This window comes from Camarhynchus parvulus, chromosome 11 (assembly GCF_901933205.1).
Source record: "Camarhynchus parvulus chromosome 11, STF_HiC, whole genome shotgun sequence".
Classification (NCBI taxonomy): Eukaryota; Metazoa; Chordata; class Aves; order Passeriformes; family Thraupidae; genus Camarhynchus; species Camarhynchus parvulus.
This window is the reverse complement of record NC_044581.1, coordinates 1946008-1968003: the sequence shown is the minus strand read 5'-3', so window position 1 is coordinate 1968003 and position 21996 is coordinate 1946008. Positions and strand designations below refer to the sequence as shown.

The 21996-nt window shown below is 51.4% G+C and overlaps 1 protein-coding gene across 1 annotated transcript in view; it reads right to left on the bottom strand.

The window, feature by feature from the left end:
* Window positions 1-15275: 15275 nt before the first annotated feature.
* The window catches only part of SLC7A5 (solute carrier family 7 member 5), a 30867-nt gene continuing 24146 nt past the window's right edge, over window positions 15276-21996 (bottom strand). Inside the window, exon 10 of the mRNA XM_030955834.1 lies at window positions 15276-20978. Coding sequence (XP_030811694.1) covers window positions 20923-20978 — 56 coding nt within the window. The 3' untranslated portion in view covers window positions 15276-20922. The remainder of the gene's footprint in view (window positions 20979-21996) is intronic.

The window sequence follows — 21996 nt, the reverse complement described above, 5'->3', positions numbered from 1 at the left end:
AGGGAGCTCTGCGGGCTGCGGCTGCTCCGGGCCGGCATCAGGAGCCCCGCAGGGCCGGGAGAAGGGGTTCTGCAGCCCCGCACACCGGCCGGCACAGCCCTGGCACGGCTTGGACATGGTGGGGTTGATGGCCGCCCTGAGGAGAACGTGGAGCCCACAAAATGGCCCCCTCCCCTCACACAAAATGGCCCCCCCTCAGGGGAGGGAGGCGAGGACGCGTCTTGAGGGAAGAGTCAGGCGCTGTTCAGTGGTGCCCACGGGCAGGAAAACAATAATAAACTAAACCACAAGTTCCACCTCAGCGTGAGGGTGGCAGAGCACTGGCACAGCTGCCCAGGGAGGTCCTGGAGTCTCCATCTCCAGAGCCATTCCAAGCCCAGCTGGACACGTTCCTGTGCCACCTGCTCCAGGTGGCCCTGCCCTGGGCTGGATGATTTCCCTTCCAACCCTAAATATTCCATGATTCTGTGATTAGGAGGAATTTCTTCGCAGGAAGGATGGTTAAACATTGGCAGGGCTGCCCAGGGAGGTTTGGGGTCCCCATCCCTAGATGTGTCCCAGGAATTCCTGGATGTGGCACTCAGTGCTCTGGGCTGGGGACAAAGTGGGGATCAGTCAAAGATTGGATTTTATGATCCTGGAACTCCTTTCCAACCTCAGTGATCCTGGGATTCTGTAATTTCATCACCTGAGATGAGCCAGGCCTGGGGAAGGCCCTGTGTGGAAATAAAATAAAATTAAACCACGGGCAGAGTTCCCCAGGGACTGGGGCACTGTGCAGGTGTTTTCATTTCCAGCTGCAGACCTTTGGGAATGGGGTTTATCCAGGCCACTCTCCAGATCCTGAGTTGTTGGAGGGCCAAAAGAAGTTCAGCACTGTCAGGCAATGCCAGGCAGCTGCTTTTTCCCTCAGTGGTGGAGAAGGAATAATGATGATTTATGTGGTATTTCACACAGAAGTGCTGAGCCCAGGGGAAAATTCCCAGGAAAACACCTGCTTTGAACACCTAAGGGTATAAATAGGGGGTGAAATACATCCTTTAGCTGCAAGTTCATCCCACTGTGTATCAAAATCGCCACCATGATTGTTTCTTGTGGAGCAGAAGGAATAAAATCATTATATTTTTCACTGAATTCCCACAAACACCCTCATTTCCTTGAAGCAGGGGGGGTGTTTCACCACCCCTAGTCAGCAAGGATTTCCACTAAGGTACAGTGGAACTTTCAACACCCACGGATTTATCCCAAACATCCAGCGCATGCCATAGAATTGCAGGATGGATCCTTTGCTGGGAACATCCACCTACTCTTGAACCTGGGACCAGGGAAAAGCAGAGCCCTGGAGCACGGGGGGAAGAGCTGGGAAAGTTATTTTGAGGTTGCAGACAATGCTCACCATGAGCAGCACTTTGTTTTTCTGTTTGTTCTGAAAACATTGTGGCCCCAGCTCGAGCTGCAGCGTGTCCGTGTTTATGTGCAGGAAGGGGAAGAGAAACCCTGGAGGCACCGGGGATGGGACATTGCAATTCCCAGATGTGGGAGCTCTGCCGAGTTCCCTGGCCCTGAAAACGGCCTCGGAAGTTTCCCCGCTGCTCCTTGAGCTTCAACCTCAAAGAGACATCAGTGTGTGAAAACACATCCCCTCCTGGTGTCTACAGGTCAACAATTCCTCTGCGTCCAGATCTTCCAGCACTTTTTAGGGAGACTTTGAAATGAAAAAGCTGCACTTTTAGGAAATTAACCCTCAAAGGTAACTGAGGGAGTGAGAAGTTTTTCACCTCCTGCACACCCAGCTCCGCTGACCCCCTTTTGGTGCTGCATCATTCACTGTTATTTCCATAAGTTCAGAGATTCTCTGAGCTCAGATTGCTTTCTCACCCCTCTATTTTCCATGGTTTTTTGTGCAGTTTGGGATGTGTGGGGTCATTCAGAGCTGGCTCCCACGTGAGGCAGGACATTGCTGGTGTGAGTTCTATGATCTCTTGAACTCCCCAGTCTGGCTTCTCATGGGGGATGTGAGAAAGGAGGATGGGGGACAACCAAAGCTCTGCTTTGAAAATGCAAAGCACAACAGGAGCGTGCAACAGGGCAGGAACTCCTCAGGGAATTCTGGACTCCACTATTGAGGAGTTGCTGTGTCCACAATGGTGACTTCAGGAATGAATCTTCCTCAGAAGGTCGAGGATAAAGATGACACTGAACACCTGAGAGCACCAACCTGCCCTAAAACATCAATTTAAAACTCCAGCACTGACTCAGGTGAGCTCTTTCCACAAGATTCCCATCACCCACGATGGGAAAGGCCACTCCAGGTTCCCACAGTCTCACCAACATCTGCACACAGCTGGCAGGCAGCTGTGGCTCCGGGCTGGGGCACACACACACACAGAGCTCCCACGCCCAGATGTCCCACGCTTGTTTCTGTTGTGTCTCAGGTTTGGTCCCTGCTTTGTTTGGAGGAACATAAGCTGCACTTTGGCTGTGTTTGCACATTTCGTGCTCTGAAGTCCTCCTGTGCTGTTGTCTCTGGCAGCCCCTCTCCAGCTCTAACCTATACAAAGCCCACGTGGTTCCACTTTGTTATTTTTTTATAGTCTGGAATATGCTCATTCAACAGGATGGTAAATCCAGCTGTATCAGCAAAGTAAAGAATAACAGGCGTGAGAGCCTCAGAAAAGGCTCAAAAGCTTTTTCCCACAAGTCTTCTTTGTGCTCCAACACTTGATTTATTTTTCCCTTGTTAATGCTTTCTGAAGCCAGTAGCAAGGAAGGAATTAATGCCACAGATTAAGCGGGAGGACATGCTGACAGCACAGGAACTAAATCAACCAAAAAAAGCATTGCAATGGTTGGAATTGCTGGTGTTGGAGAGTTCTGCCTCTGTCTGTGTGGAAAGAGGAGGATAAAGATAAACCCTGCAAACAGAGAGAGCTGTGGGGCTGCTGATGGGGAGTGTTTTATGGAATCATGGAATGGTTTTGTTGGAAGAGATCTTTAAAACCATCCCATCCCTCCCCCTGCCATGGCCAGAGACACCTTGCACTATCCCAGGCTGCTCCAAGCCCTGCCCAGCCTGGCCTGGGACACTTACAGGGATGGGGAGTCAAATGATGCTGGTGGATGCACTGCAGTGGGAATGGAGCACTGCCAGGGAACACAGGGGTGTCGGAGAAGTTCAGCAGAGCCAGGGCTCCAAGTGCCCTGGGACATGCCAGCATGTCCAGGAAAAATTACTTTCTTTCACTGCTGTGTGGTGAAAAACCCAGAAAATCATGGAATCATTAAGGTTGGAGCAGGCCTTTAAGATCATCAAAGCAGCAGCACATTCACTACCAGCCATGTCCCCAGTGTCACATCTACATGGTTTTTACACAATTCCAGGTATAAGGACTCCAACACTGCCCAGGGCAGCCTGTGCCAGGGCTTGACAACCCTTTCCAGGAAAAAACGTCCCCAGCATCCAAAATATCCAAATATCTAAATCTCCCCTGGCAAATCCTGAGGTCATTTCCTCTCATCCTGTCACTGGAAGCAGCTTCATGCAGGAAAACTGCACAAAATGAATCAAAATAACCTTTGGTCTCCAAGCTCAAGCTGCAATTTTCCTCCTCCACACAGATAAAATAGGGAGAAATCCACCCAAAATGTGCCCTCCAGGCTGTGGTGACAGCCAGAGTTGGTCATTTCCAAAGGCAACTCCAGGTGAGGGACAAAGGTTGTCCATAACCAGGGCTTGCTTTGAAAAAATTTGGGAATTCTTGGTTTTTCTCCTGGCTGTGCTGACAGTCCAGCAGAGGCCCCTCATTCCCTGCTTATTCCAGAGAACCTGGAGCTGGACTGGGAGCTGGCAGGTGGCTGCTGCTCCATTCAAGGCTCGTTTATAACCAGGAGCTGATAAAATCTCCCAGCCATTGAATTGGCTTCCTGGATTTTCTGTTTGGAAATCGGTGCTTTAATATCTCGAGAACAGAGGAAGCCAAGGAAGGCAGAGGCTTCCCTTGAGGGAAGTACAAAGTGTGGCCATATCCAGATACACGTCCCAAGGGACATCCATCTAAATCCATCAGCAAAGTGCCAGGCTTCAGGCCAAAAATTCCCCGTGAAGCTGTGAAAGCCCTTACTTTTGCCATTCCAGTAGGATTTCCTTGGGGTTTCTGCACTTTTTGAGAGGAAAATCAGAGCAAATAAATAAGAATGTCAGTGCAAAGGAGGCTGAGACTCCCCCCTCTCTGATCTCTGGTTTTAACTGGTTATGGATTGGGGGAAGTACAGAATTTCTGATTTGAGTAAAGCAGAGCCTGTCTCTGACTGTGCTGGGATGCTGCATGGAACACCTTCCATGCCAGAGCAGGGAGATTGTGGAATTATTTCAGCTGTTCACCAGGAGCAGCTGCCACAAGAGAGGGTGCTGCTCCCACTGTTCACTGGCTTATCCCCACCCTCTAAAGCACCCAAATCCCAAAATTCCCTTCAGAGAAAGGCTCTGATGACTCAGTCCCTGCACACGTGGGTGCTCACATCTGAGTAAGCACAGGAGGACGGGGCTCGTGGAGGAATGGCTGCTTCCATGCTGCTCCAGCCAAACTTCCTCAGGGAGCAGCCAAATTCCTCTGCATGTGTCACTGCCCTCCTTTGCTTGTCCTTTGTCAGACACCAGGGGTTGCAGCAGGGCTTGGGTGCTGTTGTTTCATCAGAGCAGCCTTGGTGAGGGTGTTTTGGATGTGCCCCTGGTGTCACTGAGCTGTGACAGGATTCACCAGCCCAGAACCGAAGCTGCTCCTGATTGAAATGCTCCAGCAGCTGCTCCCAAAGGCTCTGTCCAGCTCTTGTCACATTTTCCAGGACACTGACGCCCATCAATCTGCTCCAGCACCACAACAGCCATGAGAAAGCAGAAATCTTACACCGTCTTTATGTCTGTCCCGGATCTTCTTTAATTAGGCTGGTGAACCATTAATTAGGCTACCTAAGCTTCTTTAGAGATGCTTAATCTTCCTGGACAAGCAGGGCTCACAGTATCAGGGATGGATCCAGCTGACACCAGCTGAAACTGCTTTTCCTTACCTGTCACCAGCCTTGTTTTGCTCTGTTCCCAATTTGCTGATGAACAAGTTCTGATATTTTTCCACTCATTTATGTCCCAAGCTAACCCAGAAGCACTCCAATGCCAGTGTCATTACACAGGTCCCTGACTCACTTGGGGTCAGGGGTTTGTAGGTCCAGGAGCACAATTTGGGACTCAACCCCGTATCTCTGAACCCACTTTGAGCTAAAGAAATAATTGAGTGAATCTGAGAGAAATGAAGTGAGTGAAAGGAAGCCCCAGAAAATCAGGGGTGAGGAGTGAGAAGTGATTCCTGGCCAGAGAGATCATATTGCTCAGAGAACAAAGCAGCCAAGAACACCTTAAAATCCGCTGCCCTTACGCAAAGAACCATTTTTTTCCTCACCAATATTCAAATTCGGAGTCTGATGCAACCCGGGCTGGAGTGGAGTCAGGCTGCAGTGGCTGCGGAGCCCCACGAGGTGTCAGCGCCAGTGCAGCCCCGCTGCTGCTGCTGCTGCTGCTGCTGCAACACGCTGCCTTGCTGCTGCAGCGGCTCGCTGCGGATGCGAATATCCCGCCCACACTTGCAGTCAGGGTGTGTATTCTACAGGGATGTGGATATCCCGAATCAGGGATGTGGGTATCCCCTGGAGTCAGGATGTGGCCGATTCAGGGATGTGGGTATCCCCTGGAGTCAGGGATGTGGATATCCCCTGGAATCAGGGATGTGGGATATCCCCTGGAGTGAGGGATGTGGATATCCCCTGGAGTCAGGGATGTGGGTATCCCCTGGAGTCAGGGATGTGGGTATCCCCTGGAGTCAGGGATGTGGGTATCCGGGATTGGATGTTCCCTGGATTCAGGGATGTGGGTATCCCCTGGAGCCAGGGGTGTGGATATCTCCTGGAGTCAGGGATGTGGATATCCCCTGGAGTCAGGGATATGGATATCCCAGCTCCTGGAAGCCAGCAGGGAAGTGTTCTCCAGTGAGCAAAGCATGCTGAGATGGAGAAATCCTTTGTATTTCACTTTCTCCAGCTTCAGGACATCCTCAGGAATTCGTCAGTGGAGAAAGTATTTCCACTATTAATCCCATTGTTTTGCTGAGAACAGGTCCAACACATTCAGGGACACCTCCTCTGCCATGAGGTGCCTGCACAGCCCAGGGCTGTTTTTTGGGATACCCCATCTCCAGAAAGCTCAGGGCTGTTTTCTGGGATACCCCATCTCCAGAAAGCTCAGGGCTGTTTTTTGGGATACACCCATCTCCAGAAAGCCCAGGGCTGTTTTTTGGGATACCCCATCTCCAGAGCAGAGCCTGCAGTGGGTGCTGCCGAGGACTGGCCACAAGCCTCAGCACTGTTTGCCCTCCAAAAGCAGATATAAATTCACTTAAAGATAACCTTAAATGCTCTATGGACATCCAGTTATCTTACAGCCAACACTCAGTTCCCAGCACAAACCCTTCCTCACAGGGCTGAGAACATTTTAGAGGCGTTTCCCTTAGATGGGGAAGGAAATGCTGGGGGCAGATGGAATCAGCAGTGAGACACAGCCAGGCTGGGGCAGGGCAGGGCAGGGTTTAGTGTCCCGCTGGCTTTTGTGGCAATCCAGGAAAAATGTCCTCATCCAGGTGTTCTCCAGCACCAATTTTCCTCTGTCACTTGCTGAGGGAGCTTTAGGAGCCTGGGCTCAGTGGCTCACCTGTGTTCAGTGGGAGGGATCTCCTGGCAGGGAGGGTGAAGAGGATTGCTTATATATTATCAGAAAAAGGTTTAATTTAAACACCACAGAAAACTCAATGAGCTCCAGCACAGTGAGACATGAGAACGGTCTGGTTGTGGCATTTTCAGAGCTGTGTCTAAGCCCCTGTCAAAGAGGGCTGGAGGGAATCAAGCTGTTCTGTGGAAAGGGTGGATCTGGATCATTTCTCCCTGTCCTGCCATGCCCAGCTGAGTAGGGAAGGGACAGGGCCTGACCCTCAGTGTTTGATTTTTACAGCAGTGCCACTGTTGACATTAATTCTGGTTTATCTCCACAGAACCCACTGACCCTGGCCTGATGGGTGAGTAGGTTTTCCCACAGCTGATTGGCATTGCTTTTCCCAGTGGTGCTGTGACAACCTTTGGGATCAGATGGATTTCCTGCCCTGCCTGCTGCTGTCAAGGCACTGGACAAGGCTTTACCAGTCAGAGCAAGGCTGGGGAGGATTTGGTGAGCTCTGCTCCAGTTCAGTCTGGTTCCCTAAGCCCCTTGGCAGAGATAACTCCTTACATCTCTTATCTTGCTCAGCATTTACCCTCAGGAAACGATGACCCTGGCAAGATTCCTTGTGGTTTTGCAAAAGGAAAGAAAATATTTGTTCATTCTCAGCAGCTTAAAAAGGTACAAGTGGGTGTGTTAACCACTCTCTGAGCAGGAATGTTCTCCTAAAGCAGTAACCTGCAGGAGGAGGAGCTGCTGTGGTGGGGTCAGTGCAGGAGACATGAGGGAGCTCTCCCCCTGGTTAAAATTATCTTGAATTTCCTTTCTCACTCTTCCCCGTGAGCCCCCAAAATCTCAGCAGAACCGCTAGGGATGGGTGGCAATTTAGGGGTCATGAAATGTAAATAAAACTTCGCTTTTCCTTCCAGCAGAACACAGAGTGTCATCTACAGAGCCCCCACGTCCTCCCAGCACTGCTCCTGCATGACTGCCCACATGGATTCAAACTGCAGCAATTTAGATTTTAAAAGATGACATCACATCCACTCCTGAACACGTCTCAGGGTGTTTTTACAGACATGATGTAACAGGTGATTGTCCCATATCTCTCTATCACTGACTCAGTTTTTGAAGGAAAGGTCTAATTTTAACCTGCAGCCTCAGTTAAGTGTTTCCATCCTGTTCTCTCTGAAAATAACCACGTTGGTTTCCTGATCTGAGATGTCATTTCTGCTGCTAGAAAAGACAGAGTCACACAGGGAGGCCAGCCCCAGGTGTTGGGGACACGTCACAGCTGGGGTTTTCTGTGCTGCCTGCACAGAAAGCAGGGCTTTCATGGTGACCACATGAACAGCAGCCTGACCCACCACACTCCATCCATCCCACTGGTGAGGCAGGTGGGAATTAGATCCCATTGCAAAACCAATATTTACTCAGCTCCCTGCCGGGCAGCTCTGCCTGGCATTGCTTGGAGTGCAAACGGAGTTTCTATGGTGGTTCCTGGCACCCAGCACAGCTTCACTCTTCCCACAGGGTGAACTGGCACATCCTGGGGAGTGGGATTGGGATTGGGATTGGGATTGGGATTGGGATTGGGATTGTGGCTGGGTCCCTGGGGCTGGTGGGCTGCAGGGTGTCCATGAGGGGTTGTTCCTCTCTTCCAGGCTGTCCCCACAGCAGCCAGCAGCAGTGGTGGGTTATACTCTGTGGAAGAATATCCTGGGTTGGAGAGAATCCAGAAGGATCACTGAAGTGCAGCCCCTGGATTTTATACAGCTGCTTTTCCCTGCAGTTTCCCTGAGAGCCCAGGGCAGGCCCCTGGAAGAGGAGGACACAGGGAATGTGTTTGTGCACACCAGCTGCATCCTCCTTCATGGTGCTTTCATGGACAGGCACTTCCTTATGGCACTGGGGGATGTCAGTCCATGGAAAAGGTTGGATATTTCAGGACACCATGAAATCAAACAGCCCACACAGGGCAGTGAGTCCTTCCATATGGCACTGCTGCCATGGGACATCCATTGGAGAATCTCCAGGAAGGTTTCATGAGTAGGAATTGGTGAATATCACACAAATACATGAACCAGTGATGCTCTGAAGTGCAGAGCAGCTGTGAGGAGAGGCTGCAGCTCTGCCCAGGCACAGACTTGCCTGGAGAAGGGCTCAGTTGGAGGCAGGCATGGGCTGGTGCTGGGCTCATTCCTCCCAAATCCCTCACCTTTATCCCCTGCAGCCCCAGGGCAGCGGGGTTTGAACAGGCTGGGGGATCTTTACTGGGGAGAGGCAGTGAGTCAGGCCCAGCCAAAGCTCTGCCTGCAGCCTCACAAATCCCTTCAGCCCCAGGTGCAATCGTGGCAGCTTCACCCAGGTGCTGCAGGCACTTGGGCTGGCCTCAGAGCAGCTAAGGCTTTGCATTCCAAAGGTGGTGGCCCTGTGCTTCCCATCATCTCTTTGGGATTCTGTGTGCAGGGATTTCTTCCTCCTCCCTGCCACCAAACCACCAGCAGGGGATCTCCTCCTGACCTTCCTTTTCCTGTTTGTAGGATCAAATCCCTTTTTGGTTCCAGGCCAATTTTCCTCTTTGTCTCCAGTTCCACATCTCTTCCCAGGCCCTGTTTCTGTCACACCTGGCTGGAGCCAACCAACCCTGAGATCCATTTTGTCCTTGTTGTGTTCTCAGAGTCTCCCCCATGTCCCTCAGGGGGATGGATCCCCATCCCAGCAGGATTTTGGGAATGAGGCTGGAGCAGATCAGCCCTCAGTGATCCTTGCAGGGTCAGGCCTGGCGCCTGTGAGGCTGTGGCACACAAAGCAGCGTGTGCAGCTCCGCAGAAAAGCTGGAATTCATTTCATAAAGCCAAGGAAAATCAAATGAAAGCCTCCTGCCCTGCCTAATCCCCTGCATGAATCAACAGGGCTGCAGCATCCAAAGGCTCCAGGCTGGAGCCTTTTTCCCAGTGGAGAGCAGGCCACAACAGGCAGCTGGGAAAATCCCAGAGTTGCCATAAATTCTGTTCCTGAAGGGAATCTTCTGCAGCACAACTTCCCTTTCCTGAGACAGCTCTGCACTCAGTCCCTTTCCTCAAAAAAAAAAAAAAGGAAGGAAGAAGAATCTGTATTTTTGGGGGGAAACCAGGGCAGAGCCAACTGTTTCCTGCTGTTTTTTCTGATGCAACAGCTCTTGGCAGGGTCTTGCATCAGTCCCTGAGGATGCTGCAAGCCCATGGCCAGAATGAGGAGAGTGTCAAAGTGCTTTTCAGGCTGATTTTTCTGTGAGTGGAGGGCAGGAGAAATCCAGATGGTATTTGGCCCACACAGCAAGAAGCAAATCCCAGAGAGAATATTTTGCAGGATTTATGGGTTTATCTTGTTTGCCTTGGGTACAGGAGCTTCTCTCAGATTTGGTTTCCTGATTAAGACAGACAAAAACCTGTTTAACCTTTGCTCAGCAGTGATAGCACCTGCTCAGAAATTCCATGGGGTACTAGGAAAAAGGCTAATTTTGCTTCAATTCCATTAATTTTAATTAAATGTGGAAGATGAAGAGAGAATGGTTTGAGGCTTGCAGGATTTCTAACTGGGTAACACCAGGCTTCTGGTTTTTCTAGAAAATATTAGAGGTACCTGAAGAAAACAAAGATAAACAAGGGACAGAAGGATTTTCTGTCCCCAAATGTTCCTCCTCAAGAAGAAATTGTGACCAGCAAGAGTAATTTTTGATTATTCAGAGGGTCTGGCATACACAATGTGGCTCTAATGACTTTCTTCTGTGAGCTGGGATTTTTATTTTGACCACATTATTTCCTCTACCTGTGGAAGGACTCCCCAGTTAACAGCCCAGACTCTCCATGCAGCTGCTTCCCCAGGATCCTGCTCTCCCCTGGGAATGGGCTGCCCAGAGCTGATTCCTGCAGAGATTGCACAGCCTGAGCCATCATGTGAGAGCTTAAACTCTTTACATTGTGGGGAGCCTCTTGGAAAGCCTCTTTCAGGCAACTTTGTCAATGTGGATTATGAATTTTTTTTCCCTTAATGCAAACCCAGTGCTGGCACAGGGATAAATTCCATTTAGCAGGGGCAAAGCTGTGGACAGACAGACAGACAGACAGACAGGAGACTGCAGCCACCAGCAGGGAGCTCAGCCCTGCAATTCCTGCAGTCCACCAGGAATATCATTCAAAGATCCAGCTGCCTCCAAACATGCAGGAAAAGCTGAGACAAGCCCAAAACCTTCAGCTTCATCTTCCCCAGGAAGGTTCCATGGGCTGCTGGCTTTAGAGCCACCAGGTGATACCAGGCTTCTGGTTTTTCTAGGAAATATTAGAGGTACGTGAAGAAAACAAACATAAGCAAAGGGAAAAAGGATTTTTCCATCCCCAAATGTTCCTCCTCAAGAAAAAACTGTGACCAGCAAGAGTAATTTTTGCCCTGGTGCCTTTTGGCTGCTTTTGGAAGCCGGGGCCAGCAGGAGTCTCCTTCAGGTCCTCACAGGTTCCAGGAGTGTTTGGAGTATTCTCCACCACAGAGAGCCTGGCAGGGCTGAAATCCCAGGGACTGAGCAGGAGCTTCACCCCCGCCCTGCTGCTGGCACAGGCACCAGGGCCCCTCCAGCCATTTGAATTGTGTTTTAGCTGAGCTGGTGGCTTTGTGCTCCCAGATCCAACACGCAGCAGCTCATTGCAGCTCAGAGCTCCCAAATTCCTGAGGTGCCCAGACCTGATTTCTGTGCAGCCCAAGGGATGAGGCTCCTGCTGGTTACACAAGTGAGGAGCTGTGTGAGCAGAGGGGCAGCCCCTGCTTTTCTGGGCAAGTCAGAACAGAAATGACCTCACTGAGATCCAGAGCCAGGCTCCTGGAGATGTTGACCAAACCAGGCAGGAAATGGCTCCAAAGTGGAGCTCACCACACTCCTGGAATATTGCTACATCCCAAGGGTTTGCTTAGGCTCAGGGCTCTGTGCCTTTCATTCCTATCACTCATTTGGGGATAATTCTGGGAGGCTGCAGGATTTGTCACCAGATGCTGTGACAGTCCCTGGAGAGGTCCCTGGTGGTGCTGGCACGATGCAGACACGTGGGGTGGGAGCTGCCCGTGGAGATGGGTGAGCTTTAACCTCCAGCCCCAAGGATTCCATGATTCTGAGGGCAGTGAAGGCTGCAATGATACTGAAGGCTGCAATGAGCTGCTGCGTGTTGGATCTGGGAGCACAAAGCCACCAGCTCAGCTAAAACACAATTCAAATGGCTGGAGGGGCCCTGGTGCCTGTGCCAGCAGCAGGGTGGGGGTGAAGCTCCTGCTCAGTCCCTGGGATTTCAGCTCTCTGTGGTGGAGAATATTCCAAACACTCCTGGAGCCTGGCCAAGCGTGGCCAAAGGCACCCCCAGCCCTGAGGTGGCTCTGTGACCTGTCCCTGTCACCCTGAGGGACACGCACTGTGACAAGTGATGCCAACTCATGCAGAAAAACTGGGAGAGCAGGGTGGGATCCTGGAGCTGGACACTGCAGAGCTCCTGCCCTGGCTGCAGAAGGAGGAAGGGAACCACTTCCAAAAGGAGCTGTTGGAAAGAGCTCTTAATTAAAAAAAAAACGGAATTCTTTTCCCTACATAATGTGTCCATAACCCTGCCTGTTCCCATCTCTTGGACACTGTCCTCACTCCTGCTGCCTCCCCAGCTCCATCCCAGCTCTTTGCTGGCTGCCACAGCTCCAGGTGCTCGTTTGGATAATTGGGTTCAGCTCCCCCAAATCCAGGACAGGCTCCCCAAGGCTTGGATTGCACTGGCCTAAGGCAACAGGGACATTTTCCTGCAAACCCTCCCTGCAAACTGGATTTTGGGAACAGGGTCCTGCATGGCCACCCCAGGACAGCAGCTGAAGGACACATTCATTAAATCAGGACATTAATTAAATCAGGAAAGAGGCTCAGGCAACAGGAATTGCCATTTCTCGCTTCCCTGGTCTCTAATTCGATGGAGGGATCCAAATGTGGATTCATCTTTCCCCGTTGTGCAGCTTGGATGAAGAGCAGGGGAATTTCCAGCATTTACTGTCCCAGCTGATTGAGACAGAGCTTTCAGTCTGTTCTGGGAACATGAGCAAGACCTTTCTCAGCAGGGGAAACTGAGGCACAGCCAGGAGCATTGGTGGTTTCTGTGGATTTTCCTCCTGCCCACTCTGCTGCTTCCTGTGCCATCCATTCCCAGCTGGGAGAATTGCAGTGCAAGGCAGGCAGGAAATTTGCATCTCCAGGAATTATACAGGGGGAAAAATTCTTATAGGGATCTCTGAAAAATCCCTGTTACCTTTCAAGGTCTGGAATCAGGGAGGTGAATAGATCCTTTTGTTAAAGATCTTTAACACCCATTTTCCCAAAAATCCTGTGCTGCTGAGCTCTGACAGCTAAAAAATAAATAAATTAGATAAAAATAAATCTCCAGCAAAATCAGCTGGAGAGACACCTTTATTTCATGGCTTTGTAGGTTAAAATCAGCAACTCCTTTAAAAAATGGTAAAAAACCCCTTCAGGCAGTTCCATTGCCTCAATATTAAAGGAACAATTTTGTTGCTGGGTGTTATTTTGCTGCAAGGAAGTTTGTCAACATCAATTCTCCTTGTCTCCAATTTCCCTCATACCTGGAGCTCATTTTCACTGTAGGAATTTATTTCCCTCCGAGGATCCCTTTATTAGTTCCAGCCACAATTCCCTGTCAGCTCCTTGTTTTGATTTATCTGTGCATCCCTTGAAGCTGCTCCCAGCCCGTGTCACACCCCACCCTTCAGTGGCTTCTTCCCAACCCAAACACATTTAGGGCCTTTCATCTTCCACACAAATCTTCAAAGGAACAACAGTTTTATGGGTTTTGCAATTCCCCCAGTCCTGGGACATTCCCACCTGCTGCTCCAAGGGCTCACCCTTCCTTGGTGGCATTCCCTGTGTTCTCCACAGCCCTCCCACACAGCAGCTCCTGGGTTTGGGGAGAAAAATATCCTGAGCTTGGTCTGAGGGTGGGAAAATGTCAGCCTTGCTCCCTGTGTGTTCTCCAGAGGGATGTGCTGCCCTCTCCCAGCACCCCCAGTCCCTGGGACAAACCCAGCAGCCACAAGAGCAGAGCTGGGGACGTGTCTGGACAGTGCTGGGGCCACATGTGGCTCCCATTCCAGGAGTCCTTCCCAGGAAAAGCCCTCCAGGAGCCTTCCTCTGCCACACTGGCACCACTGCTGAATCCATGTCTGTTCTCTGCTGTGGCTGCTCCATCCCTGGGGGTGTTCAAGGGCTTTGGAGCAACCTGGGCTAGTGGGAACAAGATGAGCTTTAAGGTCATTCCAGGATTCTGAGGGCACAGTGGCACCAGGGAAAGGTCAGCTGGGGGAGCCAGGAGCCAAAGGGCCCAGTCTGGTGAGCAACAATGGTGATCTGTAGGGAATGTGTGCAGCAGGAGTGTGATCCCACCCCAGGTTTGCCCTGAACTCACAGAGTGTCCCCCAGATGAAAAACCCTTTTGTCTGTGCTGTGGGAACTTCAATGCACAAAGCAAAGAGGTCTGAGCACAACCCCAGCCCCAGGGTGAGCAGACACTTCCTGCCTTTGTGGGATGTCCAGGTCCTCTCCTGCTCCCACCCAGAGCCCAGCCCTGGAGGGGTCACTGCTGGGGTGGGCAGGGGCTGGAGCAGCATCCCACAGATCCATGGGGATTGCCCACATCCAGTGGGATTTCACTCCCTGGCTCTGAATTTCCTCATTCTCCAGCCTGTCCATCTCCTTTTCCAGGCCCCATGTGCAGGAGATGATCCCTGGGTGAGCCCTGCAGGGCTCCCTCTGTTAGTAACTGTTTCTATCAGTGCTCCCTGTCTCCCAAACAAGAATTCCCTTTTCCAAACCCCAGGGGAAGCTCAGTGAGTCCCTCCTTGTCATACCATACCTGTGGAATTTGTGTGACATTTGCTCAGCCCATGTGGCACCACTGAGGTCCCACTTCACTGGGATTTCTCCACAGCTTTTCCTGCCCATTTCTTCCTCTGGGATGTGTTTGTGTCCCGAGGGAACAGCCCCAGCACCACCCTCTCCTTTAGGAAGGAAAACCTTGGGAGTTCTGCCCTCTGCAACCCAAAATCAAATCCTCCACCAACCCCTGGGAGCCTGAGCATCCCTGCCCTGCTCCTTTCCCACTGGAACTCCTCTTCTGCAGCCTGGAATGGGCAGGGAAGAGGAACTGCAGCACTTCTCCCATAAAAACATGGTCCCTTCCTACTGCTGGACATTCATTCTGCTGCACAGAACTATGGACACACCCTGGGAATTGGGATATTCCTCCTCTGCTCCCTCCTCGTGCCCAAAGCTCTCCCACTTCCCCATTCCCTTAGTTTCAACCCCAGGAAAATTATCTAGGATTTAAAAAGGAGGATGGAGATGGAAGCATGGATGCTCTCCAGCTCCTAAATCCAGCTGGCAAGAGGAATATTGGGAAACCCAGCTGCTGATGGATGTGGGGTAATCATGGAAAAAGGAAACTTTTTGAGGCAAAGACCAGCAACCAGAGTGTTGTAATTCAGCTTTCTTTGTTAAAAAAAACAAAACAAAACAACCCAAAACATAGAACAACCCAAATATTGAACAGATTTGTTAAACCACAGACATAAAAGAATCAAGAAATACTACCCAAAAAAAAAATTACATTGCAAGAGACATCTTGTTGTCCAAGGCCATTGGATTCAGGAGCTGCTGGCTGCCCAGCCCTCAGTCAGTGGAATTGCTGTGCTGCCAGGAACACAAACATTGGGAATACACAGCACTTAGTGGAGAAGAATTAAGACTAAAAGATATTTACCCCTTTCAAATAAATATAGTGTCATCTACAGATATATTTAAATTAGTAAAACAGGTTTTTTAAAGCAACCAAATATAACAAAATTGTAAATCAGGTTCAGGTTTTCTTGTGTGTGTTAAGAGCTTTCATTTTTTCTGTGTTTAAAAAAACCAACAAAAATACAAAGCAAAGTGTCTGAAAAGTCAGATTCTCCACAGGGAGTGAAGGTCACCCTCCCTTTGTTCTGAGGGTGGGAGCGAGGTCTGGGAACCACTCAGGATCCTCCCTCTCCAAGGATTTTGGTGGGACATGGACCTGCCCCATCCTCTGAACAAACCAGGAGGTGTTTCCCCTGCCTGCCGTGGATCCAGCACAGCCACACCCCGGGATGAGGGAGCCCCTGTGCTGGGCTCAACGTCAGCCCTGGGGAGGAACTCAGGTGTAGCTATAAAGTCTCTTTTAGGCAGTTTAGAAATTAATTCAGTGTTTAAAAAAATACTTTTTATTTTTACTCATTACCACTTCCACAGCTGGAGGAAGCAACACCCCATCTCAGGCAAGGAATAATCCTCTGGACATGGGATCCTTTGGGATCACCGACCCCGAGCCACGTTTCCTACCACTGCATCATCAAATGGGAGCTCAGCAGCATCCCCCACACGTTCCCAACCCAGTTCCAGTTCCAGTTCCAACTGGGAAGAACTCGAGCCCAGGCAAAGCCAGCACAATCCTGGGTGTAACTCCTCAAGGAGACACCCAGAATGAGGAGCCCCTGGAGCTTCCCTCAGCACCGAGGTCTCCAGGATGTTCTGGCAGGGATGAGGAGCAGATTCCCATCCCTGCAGGGATGGAGGAGCAGATTCCCATCCCTGCAGGATGGAGGAGCAGATTTCCAGCCCTGCAGGATGGAGGAGCAGATTCCCAGCCCTGCAGGATCTCCCTCCTTGGCACCAGGCGTGGCTGGTTCTGGCTGAGGCACAGGCTGGGATTCAATCCCTGGGGTCCCAGCCAGGGCACCAGCCTGGAGCCACCCTGCCCTGGGGCTGCCCTTTCCCAAGCTCCAGGAGCTTCTTTGTTCCAGCCATTTCCCAATTTCACATCAGGAGGTTGCAGAGTGGATGGAGGAAGAGCTGGCATCCCATGGGAGCAGCCCAAGTTGTGTAAGGACAACCGATTTGGCAATTTCCTCAAGGATTTGTTTTGCAATTGGATTTTCTATTAAAGCCCGAGAGCTGAAGGCACAGGTACCTTCCCAGACTGAGTGGAAACATTCCCTGGGATTCCCTGCAGCCAGACCAGGACTCTGCCACTGGGAATATCCCTCCAGGGTTGGGAAGTCACAGCTCCAGGGAACAGCCCCACTGCCCCTGCCTGGACTCACCACGGAGCAGCCCCTGGAGGAACCCAATTTACTCCCTTGCCTGAGCCACCCACTGGGAGAGGACTTGGACAGCAACAAAGCCACTTCCCAGGAGTTCCAATCCAGCTGAAGGGCCTTTAAAGTTTGTTCAACTGTGGCAGAGTCCCTTTGAACTCTGTGACCACCAAGGGGGCCGTTCCAAACAAAAGCCTGTTTACCAGAACATGGTGTCTGAGATGGAAACCACTGCAAATTCTGCAGGAAGTTTTAAAAAAAAAATCATTAAAAGTCCATCACGATGACATAAATCCCCCTGGTTCTTGCAGGGCTGGTTCCCCTCCCAGCTGGAGGAAGGGTTCATTTAGAAAGAGGAACCCAATGGGTATGGAAGTGCCTGGCCAGCAGCTCCTGCTCTGTTTAGCAATCCCTGCGGGATGCAATTCTGTGAACAGCCCAAACAACATCTGCCAGCCTGGGAGCCTGAACTCAGAACGACTGGAGGGGAGCAGGAATTGGAAGCTGGGGCCAGCTCAGGAGCACAGGATCACAGCACAGCCATGAGATCCATGACCTGCAAGGTCTTTTCCAACCTGAATTCCATGGACAGAGCAGCCCCAGCAGGACTTGCAGGGAGCTGCCAATGGAACAGATTTCTGTGGAACCTCCTGTAGGTCACTGTGGCTGCAGGATCCTGGTGGGGGGGTTCATCTCCCTCCCTGCCTGACCACAGGCTCCAAAGAGCACAACAGGGAAAATCCCACCTCCGGTGCTGGCAGTGATGGGAAACTGGGAACTCTGTCACTCCCCTGCCCTCCCTGACACATCTCACTCCATGTCTGAGGAAAACAAGCAGCAAGGTCTTTCCCAGGGGTGAATTCTCCCTTTCCCACACCCAAACCCATCAGAACAGCAGAAGCTGGGGGCAGATGTTGCTGATCCAAGGGAAAAGCTGCCAAGCAGACAGCAGAGGCTGTGGCAGCCATTTCCATGATAGCAGAAACTACTTGTGGCCTTTTCTTTCTAAAATGAAATTCAGTTTTACCCCATTCCTCAGGATCTCCCAAACCTCCAGGAAAAACCAACCCAAGCTCTTCCAGCCGTGCCACCAAGCTCTGGTGGAGGGCAGCTATGGGGGATCAATGACTCCAGGGTGAAAGAAATCAGCTTTTTGGCAGATCAACTTTGAGATGTGAGCTGTGGCTGACCAAATTCAGCCTTTTTATGGCTCTGTGCTGGTACCTGGTTCAGTTTCTTCCTAAACCTCTACTGCCAAGGAGATGCTGATGAGGTGCCCAGAGGTGGGATCAGAGCCTCAGGTTAATACAAGAGAAAATCTTCAGCAGCAAGTGAGAAATTATGGAAATTCACGAAAAGCAAAGCAAGCCAGTTAAGGATTTAATTAAAATCCGTTGATTGCTTAAAAAATACTTTTTAGTGTGACAGCTCCTCTTTCAAAGCAGTGTGAAAGGGTCACCAGGAGGACACTGTGATGGTCATCACCTGATGGACAATGTGCCCCAGCCAGCCTTTGGGAGGCCTGGCCCCATACCTGAGCTCTCTGTGGAGGGAGCTGACTTTGGGTTGAGGTGGCCGAGATTCCAATGCCTTTGCTTTGCATCCCAAGGAATTCTGCTGGTGGGTTTTGACACTGAGAGCCCCCACGCTGAACCCAGGCCCTGCAGGAGCTGCCCTGAACCTCACAGCCAAAAAAACCTGCACCTTGAGTGGCAAGTGACAGATTGAGGTCCTCTCTCCATGGAGCAGGTCCAGCAGGAGCTGTGATTTCCCATCACTGCTCAAAACCATCTCAGCCTTCAGCTGGAAGAAGCCAAAACTCGAGTTCAGGTTTTGTGATTCATGACCTTATTTATGCCAAAGCCTCTCCACTGGCATTGGATCTGAGATGCTCCAACTCATTGCACCGGCCAAAAATCTTGGGGTCTGCCCCCTGGATATTCCCAAAGCAGCTGCAAATCCTCATGGATTAACTCAGCTCCCAGAGAGCTGGACTGGGAATCTCCACACTGACACTGAGAATCTCCACACTGTCACTGAGCTGGATTAGGAATCTCCACACTGTCACTGGATATCTCCACACTGTCACTGAGCAGATTTGGGAATCTCCACCCCAGCTGCCATGGAATAAAGAGCTGATTGTCTCCCCTGTTCCTGCCTCGGAGCAGGACACGGGGCTGGCAAAGTGGGAGTGTGGAGCTGCACCTGGACACGGCCACAGAGCTGGGCAGGAGCTGCCCCTGCCCCAGCACAGCTGCAGAACTTCCCAGCACAAAGTGAGTGAGCACCAGGGTGTCCTTAATGCCCCTTCAACCCACAGAACTCTGCTGCAAGGAGAATCCAGTGGGAAGTGACAGCTCCTGGAGCACCCTGGCTTCCCAACGGCCAAGATTAAAACAAAATGGGGAATAGTTCACCAAGCCACCTGCACAAAGCACGAGCACAAAGATCTGCAACAGAGACAGCAAAGCAGCTCCAGTGGGGAAAGATCAGAATTCCAGGTGATGTCAGAGCACAGAGGCACAATGAGCAAATGGTTCAGGAACTGCAGCTTTCCAAAAGGTGACACTTTGGAGCAAAGAAAGCAACGTGTCCCTCGGGACAGTGCTGACTACTTGGGAACTACAGGAATTCTGAGGTGCTCAGGGATGGGATGGCACCACCCACAACAGCAAACCAGGATTTCACATGCAGACCATGGATTGTGCTCAGGGATTGCTCCTGGAACAGGAGGGTGGTGCTGGGATCTCATCAAGCCAGACCTGATGCACAAAGGAGGATCAGGCCCAGGCCCTGCTCCTTAGAGCAGAGCTAAATCTCATTACTCAGAGGTGGGCAGGTCCTGGCACAGGTGCCCAGAGCAGCTGTGGCTGCCCCTGGATCCCTGGCAGTGCCCAAGGCCAGGCTGGACAGGGTTTGGAGCAGCCTGGGACAGTGGGAGGTGTCCATGGCAGGGGTGGCACTGGATGGGCTGTAAGGTCCCTTCCCACCCAACCATTCCATGATCTCCAGCAGCCCGAGGAGGCTCCAGCCAGCCAGGACATCTGTCCTTCTCCACAGCCCAGAGCCAGCTGGTCCCATCTCCGTGACACATTCCAGAGGAAACACAGCAGGACAAAGGGAACAGTGCCAGCAGTGCACAGAGAGACCCCAGGGAATGTCCCACCCCTTATTTCTCTCTGCAGGTGATTTAGGGGCAAACATGGCTCCCTGAGCAGAGCCATGAGAGAGAGCACAGAGCTGCTCATGCCATGCTGGATGAAAGCCTGGCACAGAAAAGCATGGAATGAGCAAGCCAAGGACTTGGATGCTGACTGCAGCTCCTGGGGTTCTCAGCAGGAACTCCCCCCTCAGTGCTCACTCCCAGGGATGGGCACTGTGGGGAAGAACATCCTGCAGGACTGGCTCAGCAGCAGGGAGCTGCCTTGGATCTGAGAGTGGTGACCCAGATCCAAAGGGTGGCAGGGCTCTGAGTGAGGAGCACAGTGACACTCAGAGTCCCCCACGTCCAGTGTCCAGCAGCACATGGGGGTGTGACTTTGGGGGAATGAGACAACATCAGCCAACCTCTGCTTCCCACCCCCACCTGGGCCAGGTAAGGCAGCTCAGGACCCCCCCAGGGCTCTGTGGCAGCCCCAGCCCCCCCCAGGCACTCTGAACACTCAAATCAGGCTCCAGCAGATCCCAGAGCCAAAGCAAAGGAGCCCCCAGAGCCAAGCACAGCCCTCACACACACTCAGAGGGCACAGGCAGCACGCCCCTGGAAGTGCCCTTTGGAATTCCTCCTCCTGGCTCGTACCAAGGACTTCTGGCTGCTCTGCAGGGCTGGGAGGCGCTGGAGGGGCTGCAGGAGGTGAGCAGAGCCTCGGGGCAGTGGTGGCAGCAGGAGGCAGCTCTGGTGCCTGGGACTGGGGAGTGAGGGGTCAGATCCTTGTGTCATCTCAGAATAACCTTGTGCGTTTCCTCGAGCTCAGAGTCCCTGCTTGTCCTGCCTAGGATTCCTGAGGAACCACCTCCATCAGCTTCTGGCACAGCACGGTGGTGGAGACTGCAGAGAAAGCAAAGGAGAGGTCAGGGATCACCCCCAGCACAAACCTGGGTCCATGAGGGAAGGGCTGAGCCCTCGGCCTCCCCACCATGAGTCCAAGTACAGCTGAAGGCTTGAAATATTCCAAGAATTCCAATCCATTCCATTTATTCAATAAATCAGTTTTAAAGTTCCTGTGTTTCTCACTGGACATTTGCAGAATTATAACAGTCTGTTCCCAGAATATTTTCAATATTCTCTTTACAATCCTTTGGTGGAGAAAAACAATGAATATGGTAATTTACTACCCAGGCATTGCAAAAATGGCTTTTCCAGGAACTGAGCCTAATACCCAGGATAAAAAAGTGAGTGTGGGACAGAGGAACAGACAGAGACAGGGGGAAAAGAAGAATAACAAGTGCTGAGTGCTGCTGAAAGCTTTTCTCTTCCTCATGAAACACCCAGCTAAGGCTGGGCACTTCTCCTTGCCTGCTTTTCTAGGTCAGCCCCTTGCAGGAGAGCAGGGAAGCAGCTGCTGAGCTCAGTTACTTGGGCAGCAGGGATTGACTTTCTGAGCTCAGTTGTTGAGGTTCTGTGTGCCAAGCACAGCCTCTCCATCCCACCAAACACACCCTGGCCTTGTGAGAGAAAACATCCAGGGGAGCTTCCCTTCCCTCTGCTCTGCTGCCACAGGAGGATGGCAAGGAAAGCTTTGTCTGGATCCCAAATGTCAGCACTGCCTAAGCCATGGGTTGGGACTAATTGTGGATTTTCAGCTGTCAAACTGAGGCCAGCTGTGCTCAATCCTTCCTAGACCACTGGGAAAGGATTCTTTGCTGAGCAAAGCCTTGGCTCTGAGCTTTTCTAGGAGCAGGGAATTCTGCTCTGCTGCTAACAACCTCTTAGGCAGGATTAAACCCCCCCCCCACAAAACATGATATTGGTCCCAGACTTTGCCATTATTGCAAATCAGGATGCATTTTGGATGCTTGGCACACATGGCAATCATCAGGATTAACTTGTTCCCATGAAAGAAGAA